The sequence below is a fragment of the Atta colombica genome, unplaced genomic scaffold, assembly GCF_001594045.1.
Source record: "Atta colombica isolate Treedump-2 unplaced genomic scaffold, Acol1.0 scaffold155, whole genome shotgun sequence".
Classification (NCBI taxonomy): domain Eukaryota; kingdom Metazoa; phylum Arthropoda; class Insecta; order Hymenoptera; family Formicidae; genus Atta; species Atta colombica.
Genome location: NW_017259245.1, coordinates 1,885,854 through 1,900,326, shown reverse-complemented (window position 1 = coordinate 1,900,326; position 14,473 = coordinate 1,885,854). Strand labels below are relative to the sequence as shown.

At 32.8% G+C, this 14,473-nt stretch overlaps 1 protein-coding gene across 1 annotated transcript in view; it reads right to left on the bottom strand.

Moving 5' to 3' along the window:
- Positions 1 to 14,473, bottom strand: part of LOC108685585 — a 33,718-nt gene that overhangs the window by 9,228 nt on the left and 10,017 nt on the right. The window contains exons 10-11 of the mRNA XM_018190441.1: positions 3,619 to 3,721; positions 405 to 577 (exon numbers count right to left, since the gene is read on the bottom strand). Coding sequence (XP_018045930.1) covers positions 405 to 577; positions 3,619 to 3,721 — 276 coding nt within the window. The remainder of the gene's footprint in view (positions 1 to 404; positions 578 to 3,618; positions 3,722 to 14,473) is intronic.

The following is a 14,473-nucleotide window of genomic DNA, read 5'->3' as shown; positions in this document are numbered from 1 at the left end:
TAATTTTATTTATTTATTTATAGCTTTTATTTATAAATATTTATTAATACTTAAGAAGATTATCAACGCTTACGATCTAATTCGCTTTGAAATTATTTAGTACACACGATCATCCATTTCAATACATTGAACTGAAGAAACGCGACAATTATTATTTCTTCTTTCATGAATATTTTGTGATTCCCATTTGTGACTCCGTTACCGAACATTTACATTCTACTATTCGAATCCGGCGTGACGAAGTAACGTCGCTCATATAATCGTGAGTAATCCAAGACAGGCGGAACCACCTGTAGCTTCATCTCATACATATGCACTCTTCCAAAAGTCGGTGGCACTGGGCTCGTTCACGAAAATGCAACCGATAAGAGAGAGGAAGAATGAGCGATGATGAAAGCACTTACCAGAGCACGCCTGAGGTGGCAATGGAAAGATCAGGGTGGTCGAAGATTTTCTTCTCGCAACTGCACAGCCTAAACTTTGTGGTTTGAAGCTGCGCAACTGCTGCATGAAGTCCGAGCACTCCATCAGCGCCACGTCGGCAAAGTGCAGATCGCAAAGTATCTGATTCTTGAATCTGAAATACAGAACAACTCTCAGAATTGTTCGTTGAAAACGAGCAGTATTTTATTGCTTTTCATCCAAGAATAATAAATAGGTGTTTATGGAGCATCATTTCCAACATAAAAGTGAACAGTTACTGGCAATGAATAGTAATGATATTTGCTCTTATTATGTAACATCTTTTGGTATTAAATTTGTCGTAAAAATGAATTGTCGTAAAAATGAAAAACAATCAATTTGAAATAAAAACTCAATGAGTTGATTATAAAAAAGTAATTAAGATGGATCTGATTCTAGTTAGAAGGCATTTGATTAAAGATAAAAAAAATCTCCAACTGATGCTTTTCATTTCAACGTGATGAAACTTGAACTTAAATGAATCTTATCATCACGAAAACAATCAAGAGAAACGAAGTTTCATGAGAGAGTTCAGATCGCTTGATAAACGTGAATCCGTTGTTACATCCCGACGGTGGCTGTTATTGGAACACATCGCTCCCTTATCTCTTTTATCGTGCGCTTTTATCACATGGATTTACGCAATATCAATTAAAAAGTATGAACTATACTGAGTTTTAGTAGAAACTGTGATGATCCATACAAAAACACGTTAATCTCTTCGTAATTTATTAAATTTCGGAGAGCATTATATTCTCAACTATATTTGTAATATTTGTCAATTTTCATTGATATTTTGCGAGTTGTGTTCCATATACATATAAGAGTGATCGACTGTCACGGACGTAAATCATAAAAAAAATATGATTTCTTAAGCTTCATATGACATTTCTATTTATATTACCTGTACGATAGGCGATAACCTCATAATGCATTAAAGTGATGCATTAGCGACTTGCGTAAAGGTTGTAAAACGGCAATGGTAATCGCATAACGTTACATTAAAACGTCCATTCCAATTCGGCCTGCATCTGACAGGATTCCGCGCGTTATTTCCACAGTCTGCCTTCGGTCCGCGCGATAGAATAATAAAAATATTTTTCGATAATCCCTCGCTCTCCGCGGAGGGAAGAAAGCTTGTCGAGGGATGACATTATGACGCACTGTGACGTGGCGTTTTTCAACGTGGCAGCTCGACGATAACGCTCGTCGTAACGTTCGTTGAATCGCAAATGGGCTTCTGAATCGGCGACCCGATATAGAAGATATATTATTCGTCCTTTTATCCACGGGAGACTACGTTAAAATCGTCAATTCAACTCCACGTGACTCGCGATCGAACGGCGCGACGGGATGGCTTTCCGATCGACTGAGCCTCGCAATGATCCCCACATATGTGACGTAAATGTTCTCGAATGGGAAACGCAATAGATGGCTGAGCATTCTTTTCGGGATCGAATCTCATCGGCCATGTAAATTCGATCAAATGTACGAGGGTGCAAAAGCGCGATATTCGCGCGGAGACGGTATTCCAACCGGTGCAACAGCTTTCGCGTGACTCTTGATAAAACTAGGATGATTTTTCATGAAGAGTATGTCGCAATTTCGTTGGACTTCAATCGTCCGATCAAATTAATTGGAGATCGAATTCACTGGGACGAACGCTTGATTTCGCGTTTTGTCCATCATGTTAATCGGACGCGGAATTTCTACGTTCGTCGGGAGAGTATAGTAAAAGTTGGACGACGTGATGCATGGCGAAAAAAGCGCTTTCCTACTGTCGCGATCTATTGATGTCTTTCTCGCCTCTGCGAACAAAGTGTTAAATCGTGAACGGAATCTCTGTTTGTATGGCAATGCATTACAAAAGCGCAGCTTCGCGACTGACTCCTCGACCGATTGAGTTTCTCGCGCTATATAAAGGATATCCACGTGTTACAGTTCTCATATTTTATTTCATCTACGCAAATTGGTTACAGAGTTATATAATACATTTTAAAAGATGGAAGAAATGCGTTTTATAAACGATGGAAAAAATATATGTCGTATTACATTTATATGATAAGATGACGTACAAATTGTTAATAATAGAATCATGCTTCTTATTCCAAAAAAAAAAAAAGAAAAATAGATCAAATAGTTATATTTATTTATCAATTGTGTTACTTTGTGCGTCTGTGAGATACAGATCAAATAGCATTTCGTGTTCTATTTCGTCATGTATATCTCGAATATTCGCTACTCAGTTTCCAGGCAGAAATATCTTGAGAATTCAGCATCATGGGATCGTCCGTCAAGGATCTTATTCCATAAGAGAGAGAGAGAGAGAGAGAGAGAGAGAGAGAGAGAGTCGGCTTAATTTTTAAAATATGTAAAAGAAGTCGAGAGAGTGATAGCATGAAGCAAATAACATGGATATAATTCTGTTGAATATCGTATAGTTATTTATGTTCCTCTCTGACGGTGTTAAATTGTAAACAAAAATTATTTTCGCGCGCAACATTTCGCATTGCCAATATTATACCGTAGTCAACAATAAAACTGCTCGTTTGACTGTATAATTTACCGTTATCCTGTATAATAATACTTTTAAATACAAAATATAAAGCGTTTATTCACCGAACGTCCATTTTGTACGCAGCTGAATGCAGATTGCGTGAAATCAGGCCGGGGGTAATAAAAAATAATAAATGAACGAAATAATAAATGATAACCCAAATGATGAAAATTGTAATTTGTGACTAAGCATTTTTTTGGCAATTTCCGGAGCATGCATTACCTTTCTGTATATTGTGAAATATAAAATCATGGAGTTACATGCAAAGTCAAACAACATTATAAACAATGCAAAATTGAAACCTTTTGAAAATCCAAAAAAAGAGTGTATCTCAAGATTTTTGAGAGACACATTCTTCCTAGATAGTTTCGAAAACGGTATTGGATTACCAAATAAAATCGTTACAGTCACGTTAAGAGCCTCGATGAAATGGAAATGTCGTAAAACGAGTATGAAAATAAAAGGACAAGAGGCGTGCTTCACATTAATGTGGTACAGCACATAATAATGTTTACGACAATACTGATTAAGGATAATATCGTTTTACAAGTTCGCCGGAAGCGTAAACCGCATCGAGAATGCGATTCTATCTTACTCACCGTCTCGCCCGCTTTTGATTGGGTCCCGTGAGATTCAGGCCGCAGCTGTTACATTTTAGGCACTCCTCGTGGTAGTGGTTGTTGTCGTACAACGGCGACGGTTCTTGAAACAATAAGCGCAGAAATAGAATAGTTTCTAAAGGTCGAATAATGATACGATATACAGGTAAATGCCTGTAGCGATAAATGTCGAAATAAGAAAAAAGCAATAAATTACTTTTAATTATTTAAATTTATTTTAATTATAATTAAAAGGATTTTAAAATGAATTTTCTCTTATAATAGATATTCAAAATGTCTGTCACAAGATAAATCTCTGTATCTGTCAAAAATTCTCTCTTTATATCTAAAGACTCTCAAGAGACTAATCACGCAAGAAATATGGTAGCAATATTTGACTCTATATTACAAAATATATAGGCTTCCATAAATTTTATGGTCCATCTTCTGTAATACTTTGCAATAAACAACAAATGCCACTATATTTGTCTCGTGAAAAGACTATATTACATAACCGGACTCTCTTGAGAAGTTCATATTTATACTAATATTCATATTTATACTCTATTCATATTTATATTTACTAAAGAAATCATAAATATTTATCTTAAATAAATCATTTTTGCAATAATTGAAACATTTCTTTCTATATTCACATGTATTTTTTCCTCGTTTTCGCATTTAATATTCTACAAGCATCTACCACGTGTCGCGTAATATCCTCTTTCTCATTATCACCATTAAAATCTCCTGGTTGTTCAGGAGAAACTTGCGCATCATCCTGTTCCATTTACACTATTTTTCTACCTCCGCCTGTTTTCCGATACTCTCCCCTTCCCCCTTCTCTTCTCATTCTTGTGTGTCCTTACTTAACTACTCTTCCGCGAGGTCGTGTTGAGCTAAGCTGGGGTGTGGTCGACGTTCTCGTGACACCATACCACACCACACGACGGCACATCGGAGGCCGTAAAGAATTCCAGCGCATGCCAGGCATGGAATTTTGATATCGAGAGGAAAGTAGGCGTCACGGCGCGGCGTCACGCCGATCTCGTCAAGAAGGAGGACGGCGCGACGTTCGTGACCGCTGTGATATGTACTAATTGCACGCATGCACGCACGCACATCCTGTCAATGAAGGCTCATACATGCATGCTCTATTCCGTGACTGCAGAATTAATGGAATTGTTAAAAATATCATATTTAGTAACTCTTAGTTCTAGACTTGGCAAGAACGTGATCTTAAGTGTGATCTTATAGTGATAAAAAAGAAATAAAAATGAAGGAGTGATTTAAAAATTAAAAAAAAATTTAATAGCATTACTCCAAAATAAATTTTTTATAAAATAAAATATTTATAATATGAAATTAGATAATTAATTTATAAAATATTAATTAACAAAAGTAGATATAGAATAATGTTCTTGAGGATCTACGCTGAATAGTTGATGTAAATATTCATGTATGCATATGTAATAATTTTATTCAAAATTATTCAAAGTTGCTTAAAGAATCACCTCTTCAGACTCATTTATATCAATTCAGAAGTAATAGTAGAAAGTCAGAGAATGCTGTATACTTGGCAACTCCCTTCCCTGCATATAAAGCATAGATACGTCGACTTGAATCTCATTGTTTAACTTGGGTTGTTAGAAAGTTATATATAATGTGATTATTATTACGTTTTAACAATGACGATGTATATCTTGAATAGAAACGGAACTCGTAATTGAATTTTGTTGAGTTAAAATTGTAATGGCTTCTACCACACAAGATATTTGTTTTAAATTAAATTCATATGTATTAAAAATCGTATTTTATGTAATTTTAATTGAAACAATATGTACACAATTCGAAATGTAATATGATATAATGATATTTTATAAATATAATATGATATCACATCAAATAAGTATGCAATGAAAAATGCTTGCTTCTTAAATTTATGAAATATTACTATTTCAGTAAATATAATTACAGAAATGTTTTTTCAAATGAATTATTTTCATTTACAAATATATTTTAACCGTGACATAATCTTATAGTCCAATTTTTTATTTCTTTTAACTTTATTTTTCAATTGAGATAACGCAAAAAAGGTATATAAAATTAAAGACATAACCAGTTTCACCAGATGTTTTTAACAAAATAAATTTATAAAATTTATAATATTATATATATTTGATAAATTTATAAACACTGTTTCGAACGTATTCTGTTACGAATTTTTAATGAATGTTATTAATATTTACATACTGTTGAGAGAAATTTAAAAGACGCTGATGAATTTGAAATATTAAGTAGCTACATTGCGGTAATCTTGTTACAAGTTTTCACAGACCGCAATATATTTCGTGCAAAATATCTAGATGACAAGCGAAATTATTTGTGTCGCAACTGTGGCACGTGATATAAGATTACATTGGATAGTATTTCGCTTGAACCAACGCATTATATTCTTTTCATTCTCGACTTACGCTATTACCTAATATACTTTACATACAAGCCTTATGTAAAGTATATTAGATTTTAAACTTTTCTCTTTTTTTCCGATACGTTTAAGGAATCAAAATAAATCCTATATATACTTTGCATTATCTTTTTATTATAAATAAAATTTAGCATAGTTTATCAATTACCAAAAATTTTTAACGTATCCTTTGGTGTTCAAATATCACTGAAAAATATTTCACATCCCGCATGATTTTCGGCGGAAGTAAAAATTGAAAATTTTAAAGGATAACACGATGGAATAAATTCACAAAAAAAAACGTGGAGCAAACATACCCGCACCGTAACGTGGATCGACGAAATAAAATCGCGTACTGGCGCAAACGAAACTGCGGGAAATGTCGATTAATCCGTAGTTTACATGTGACGATATATATTTCAACACCCTTCGTCACGGTAGCGTGGTGTATACATACCTCTTTAGGTTTCGTTTTTTTATTTTGAAATGCGGCACGATGCAAATCTCGTCTAAAATATGCAAGAGCTAGGTCAAATTCTAACGAGCGTCTATTACCGACATAAAACATGCACTTTATCACTATTTGAAATAAAGATTCGGAAAAAATAGGAAGCGACGAAGGAGTCGCTCTACACTTGCCGGTTTTTTTACTCCCATGATGATCATATTCAAGATAACCTTGTTCTTATTTATACATCCATTACACGACAAAATAGGGTATCAGAAAATGTCAAGTAACATAGAACGTGTAATCAACACTTTACAAGAAAAAAATTGTAATATCTCTCCTTCTATTTCCAATCGCGATAACGAGATGTCTGAAAGTTGAAAAGTATTAAGCAAAGTAAATAAAAATGTTAGAGGAGCGAATAAAACAGAGCTTCAGTGTAGCCATTGTGCCGGAAGTATATTCAAAAATATTACTTTGGAGTTGCGTGTTTGTTATTCCAGACAGGTTTTAGTAACGAAGGAAATTAATAGTGTGCACGCACGAACCAAGTGATTATTATTGACGCAGCCTTTTATCAGTACTTTAATATGTTAACGACGGACTCGATCTATCAGATCGAAGCTTCGAATTTTCGGACTCGTTCCATACAATCAAAAGCTCTTGCTTTTAGACAGCGTGCTTCATTTTTGTTTAATTTTTTTAAATTACACTTGAAAATATACAGAATAAAAAATGAATTTCAGACATCAGAGTAAAACTTTTACTCCTGCATAAAACATTTTTTACTCATTTGATTCCGTGGCTCTTTTTATTCATAATGAAATAGGTAGCTGCAACATATTTTTCTTCGCATAAGAATGAAGACATGAGAAAGCAAAGACTACCTTAGAAACAAAAGTAATTTAATTTAATTTAATGTAAATATATGTTTTGTAACAGATAGCCGGATTTCAAAGAAATTAGCAAAAATTTAAGAGTTTACGTTTCTGCAATTAAAAAAGAAACTACAATTTTTTGAGGAAACATTCATTGCATTTTAAATCGAAACTTTATTATAATCTCTATTCTAATTCTAATTATGATGAACTTTTGTTGGGACAATCTTCTATGTTAGCTTACAACTATCAGTGGAACTGCATTACATTACATTTCTCTCGCTCCTAATTAATTAATTCTTCGTTGTTGTCCTGTTACTCCCATTTCTGCTGATAAATGCAATCTCGCGGTCATACAACATTCTTTGTAAAGCATTCACTGCAAATAAAATTTGCGAGCGTTTATTCTTAAGAAAAAAATGAAAAACCCGACCACATAATATCACAGACGCACATTGTCTCCACAACTTTTATTGACGCTTTAACCCTCGTCTTTATTACGTGCTTGGATCAGATCGTTTATCCGTCGTCGTTAATTTACAGAGTCTGGGCTCGATCGTGATTAATGAGAAAATAAAACTTGTCACATCCTATGCTACAAGAAAGCCGGATTTGACGTAAACTCCAAAAGCGAGTTTCAGCGGAAGCAACTCGCTTAATTCACCTAAGGCGCAATTATACGCACGTGCCGTATGCGTAATGCAATTGTATCCGATAGTTCCAGAAGAGGTGACGCTTTTAAACGATGACATTCATTGTGAAATCCAGAAGATAATTCTTTTAGCGTTACCTAAAATTAATTTATTATTAAATAATTATTACATTTATTAAATTAAAATGAGGGAAAATTTTCCAGTAAAACTGAAGGCAAAACTAATTATTTCTCGAACAATTGTGCTTGTCGTTCCTATATTATCATGCACATATTCAACATTTTATAATAATAGCATTTAGTCACAATAATTAATGAGAACTATTTATAATCGCAGTTAACATCCTTTAACCTTTAGCTATCCAGGAAATTCAATTAGAATCAAATATATAGAATGTATCAGATTTTCTGTATTTCTTTTTATTCATAGATTGTATGATCAATTAGGAATCGATCTTTGCCTAGTAAAAATGTCAAGGTAAATATTATGCTCCACTTATAAGTCGTATGAATCAAAATTTAGAGAAACTCTGTAAGGAACCCAGAACATACATATTTTGCGTATCACGTTTTATGTAAATAAAAATAAAATTATAAAAATAAAATTTTCTTTAGCTCATATTTTTGACTTAAAATATTATCAGATTATTTTTTTAGAAATAGATATGAAGCGTGTGCAAACAGTAATAAATATCGTTCCAATTGAATCATAGAGATGGAAATTAGTGAAAGATGATATTAATTTAGGAGCAGCACAGCGCAAACTTTCAAACAATATAAACTAAATTTTCCCGATTAAGTCCGAACCATATGGCGGTATGATATTGACATCGAATCATTTATAGAGTTTTCCAATACGAAGGATGTGGAAACCTATCGTATATGGTGCGATTAAGCTGAGTTTACACAGCATATTCAACATAAATCATTGGAAATAAACGAAAAATAAATCTTACTCAGGCAAAAGTAATTCTGTGTTTCGACAAAAGTAATTCTTCATGCTAAGAAATGAGATTCTCATGGAAAATTACTATCAGCTCGACGAAGCAAAAATCTTGAAAATTCTTATCATCAGATGATTTATAATTGAAATGTGTACATACATATGTTAATATTTTCAAAATTAATTTTAATGATAGATATTTTTATTAATATAGAGTCAATTTTCCCTAAAAGGCACCAATAACTTATGAATTACAAACGATCAAAGATGAAGGGCTTTGAGTGAACTTGAGCTTGTCGATAGTTCACTTCCGATTCATTCACTTGGGACGATTTACCCGAGAGGATCACCAAGAGCAAACCGCGTAAATTCAGCCTTAGCAGTGAACGCAGTCTTGTCGTTGGGAATTGATGACCGGAGAGCGCGACCTCGGCAGAATTTATCGAAACCAATGAAATTCCCGAGAGTTCTCCTGCTGGCGATTACCACCAATGGAAACAATAATTACATCTCGTGTAATTATTGCACTCGGGATTCTTCTGCAGTTTGCACATATATAGTATTGTAGAAAAAGTTAAATTTTCATTCACGTTTTTTTTTTCGTTTTTTCTTTAACACTATATTCTCTCAAAACTAATAAAAATGCACAGGTCCATCCGCACTTCGAGAATAGCTCTTGTACCAGGAGAAAAGTACTTCGTGCAGGTTTATGACCATATAAAGTTTCAGGTTTCGAAAATTGGAATTTTAGAAAGAACGTTTCCAGAGAAAGAATTTTTATACGCTTCATAAAATTGCAACGGGGAAATTGTATTTTCAATGTCGTACATTTATATGTCAATTTCCCAATTAATCCTTGTGGATTTTGTGTTTAAATAAATTGCGGAGGAAAAGCGTGGCAGGTCTTAATCACAATACATGCGGTCACGAATAAAATACCGATTATTTACACTCATGTGTGCCAAATTGGAATTTCTCTTTAATCCGCGAGTATGCCGTGCCCCCTTTGCGTCAATACGAATAATTGATTTGCAATTTGCGCAGGCAGTCCAAGGCGGATTAGAGCCCAAATAAATCCTTAATAAACGCACATACGGGGAGTGATGTGTTCGAGCAACACCCAAGATCGACGCGTGATTGATACGATGAATTTACGACCACCAACACATCATAAACATCTCGAGAACATCGATTCTATTGTTGTTCTTTAATCTTCTGTTCTGAATTTTAGATTAGATAGACGTGTCCTATGTGATCCTACATATTTCATGATACTGCATTCTTATTCATTATTAATAATAAGAAAATGGCAGCATGAAGTCATCAACCATAACCATTAATTAATTATTCGTACGTATAATATCGAGAGATTATGTAGCCATTACGAAAACAAGTAAAACACTATATGAATTATTAACAATCGACATGAGCCTTGCTTAAAATAGCTATGACGATAATTTTAGCGTTGAGTAACCAGAATATTAGAACCTCCTAGTCGACCACATACACACCCGATATATAAAATACTCCTTTAAGTGATAAATGCCCTTCGCATTGCAAACTTTGCTATAGATTTATGACAAGAGATACGATTACTCGGTTATCAATAACTATGACATTACAAAAGAGATTGCTTCTTATCCTTATTATCAGCATTTTATCGACACATTGCATATTGAGAGAAATTTATCAGCTTCATTGTTAACGCGCCGATGAAAGCGTCCTTTATAGTTAACAAATGGATAAAGGACGATCACGAGAATTTTCGATGGCTGACGTACAATGAGTCTGGAAATTTTTTCAATAGCATCAGCCACGGCTGATTAATATATATTTCTCGATTAAAGATTCATTAAACCGTGTTACATGATGAATGAGCGAAGAACATCAGAATTATGATGTAATAACTCGATAAGAAAAGTGTAAGATTCCCGTGAATACACAGTAAGAGAATGTATTTGGGCCCAAATTTGATTGCGACTGTTATTAGGATGTGCTATCGCCATTATACGCAATGTTACAAATTTGATTGCGATTGTTATTAGGATGTGCTATCGCCATTATACGCAATGTTACATCTGTTTTCTTATACTTATAATCAGAACGTTCCATTAACTTGTGAAACGCGTGTAATTTCTTTTCGTCCGTCACCTTCGCTTTCGTCGTTTCAATCTTATGAAATATGAAACAAATATTGTTTCATCTCACGTTTACAAGCGGTCAAAGAAAATGAAACAATCTACTATATATCCGAAACAGCTTTTTTTCTTTAACTCCATAGCTGAACGGTAAAGATTTGAATACCTATCCGCTCCGCAGGATAATCCTAGGGGAACGACATAAGAATATGAAAAAAGCAATAGTTACAGTATTTCAATGATGAAAACATAAAATGTATAATTGAATCTGAAAATGTATAATTGAAAAGATTTAGCGAATAAAATCACGGAGAGATCCGCGGACAAATAAAATTAAGTAATTGTACGATTAAATATATTATTACAAACAAAATTGTGATTTAAAAAAGAATGTCTAGCTAAAATTTTGATATTCTTTTATATATTCCATAATCTTAAATAAATATAAAATCTCAAATTAAACGCGAAATAATGAGCAAATATAATTTAAAAATTGATTTTCGATTATTATCTTTAAAATCTATCATCTAATTGTTGATTTTTCATTGCCATATTGTCATTCAAGTAATCTTATTTATCTTTTCATGAAGAAAGCTAATAATAATCGATATTTTTGCAACGTCTTTATCCTGTCTTAAGAAATATTTGCTCGTTGCAATTTAACCATTGTTGAGGATGAAATCCTCAGCAAAAAGAGTCATATACATCGATAAGAAAAAAACCTACAATGGCATTAACAAAAAGATGAAACGAAAGATGAAGACACTCAACGTAAAAGTTGAGGCTCTCACTTTATTTAACAACCTTTCTTTAATGGGAACGCGAAAACACACGAGAGCAATTTCGAAATGGACGCAGAGTCGCGCGACGAAGACACCAGGTCGATTTGGAAAATTACATTTGCTAGTAGCGCATAAATTACGGACAATTTGTCTATAGCCCTCTTTTCTGCTCTCTTAGTCGTTGCCTTGAAATGTGTAACCACTAAATTACGCGAACATTGGACGAATCTCGAAGATAAAAGAAACATAATTAAGAGCAGTAAATTGCAGTAAAATTAAAAGCTACTATAAAGTAGAAAGTTATCGAGGTGAAAAACTTTGGTGTTGTGCAGGGAAAAGATAACGAAAAATGTAATAAGCTATAGATCAATAAATATTATCATATTACGGAACACGATACAACATAATAAGTTCTAATTGCTACTTTGATCAATAGATGTCAAAAACACAGAAAGTGAAATATTGAAGAGTTATATTCTTAAAAAAATTACAGCATAACTAATAAAAAAAATCAAATATAATTTATTTCTTATCAATCTATATAGCAGTCGATGAATATTTTTTTGTAATTTAAATATGTTTGTTATACGAGTTGTTTAATTCATTATTATTGAAATTTATGTTATGCCAGTTGCTTAATTTAGTGTTATTGAAAATGTTCCAGATGGACACTGGAGTTAATTTAGTAACGTAGATTGGTGGTAACTCTATTACATTTTATGTATTTGTACGTATTCGATAATTGTCTCTAATTAAATCATCGATAGCTGCCGTTCGATTGACTAATTTAAAAGCGCACTTGCGAATATGTACGCATTAACATGCATACTTAATGTTACCTGTACGAGAAAAAGGCTAATTTAATATAGTTATATATTCGAATTAATAAAATATTTAATAACATTTCATAAATTAAATTATTACTAATAGATACGCTCGAATTATTTGTTTCAAAAATACTTGTTGGACTAGTAAATCAGACAAATACAGTCATAGATTCTCGACATTCCGCTACAGATTTTTGCTAATAAAAAATTAATTTTCTCTTTAATAAAGTCAGCACATTGCAGTAATTTTATTTGAAAGCGTTTCCTTATTTTTTAATCTCGCACAAATTTTTTTCCCGATTTAATGATACGCGATACCTTTTCAAACTTACTTGTGAGATACAAGTAAAAGTTATCAACATTTCAAATCTTTAATATGCTGGAAAGAGATGCAAAAAATGCCACGACAACTTTTAGTCGTTCGAGTTAACTTAAGTTTCTTATAACGATCGTCCTTGAGAGGATCATCGAGAAGTATTTGCAAAAATGATTTACCTCCGCGTAACTCTGACGCAAATATTATATATTCTATTCTCTTCATACAATGAAAAATTTCACATTTAAATAATTAATCAGTCGTGATTTTAATTATATTCAAATTAATAAAAAGCTCGTATTAATAAGTAAAAATAAAAACTAGTCACGGATCAAATTAATGAATGGAATCCGTTTCGGTTTACGAATCTAATGAATCAACATTTTAATCTCACGATATTCGAATATTAAAAATTAAAATATGCAACAGAATATCAATGTTGAAAGCATTATTTTTAATTAATTTCGACATGCACAAAACACACAAAGTAAATGCGCTTATTAAACACGCCTCACGATAAAAGCACTCTCAGGGTTCTCCGCGCACTGATTACATCTATCGTAAAATTCACAATGAAAATATTTATCGTTTCCAATATTATCGAAAGATACTATTATATCGCATCTTAACTTGGCGAATACACATCATAAGCTCGACCAAAGTATCGCTCAAAATGTAAACGTATAACACTATATTCTCTGTGGTGTCCATATCACCAATCCATAAAAAAACGACAACATCATGAATGAGTATGATTGATTGATTGCCTTCTAAGTATCATCGTACTCGCTGTGACAATATAAGGTTGAATATCATACTTTGAGAAATTCACGGTTTTAATTATTCGTTAAGATAGATATAATACGCATTAATGTATTACACCTACGTATTAAAATTAAAATTTTAGTAGACCGGAGTAAATTATGTCATGCTTCTTCGATTTACATATGTTAGGTTCGCAAAGATTTAACTTTGATATTTGGACACGGTGCGTTAGAATTCGTAATCTAAATTAGCAACTATGAATTAACACGTATAATTCGTATTGACTTATTAATCTCAAGCATCGTGTAACACGACATATTACAAATTGCGATATGACACGCGATAAGCTTCGCTCTAACTTCTCATGAGCGTTTAGCATGACACATATCATTTACTTTACTTTACGTTACTTTATTGCTTGTGAAATAAAGAGAAAATGTTATACTATGAGTTGTACGATATTGCGAATTTTTATAACACTCTTTTCTCTATGATGCTGTTGGTCATCAAATTTCTAAAACTTTTATATTAAACTTCATATTGTGTTTCGTGATCTAAATATTTAGATAACTGCTCCTCCTCAATCATGATATTAATGTAGGATTTATATTTTAAATATATATAAAATATATATAAAAA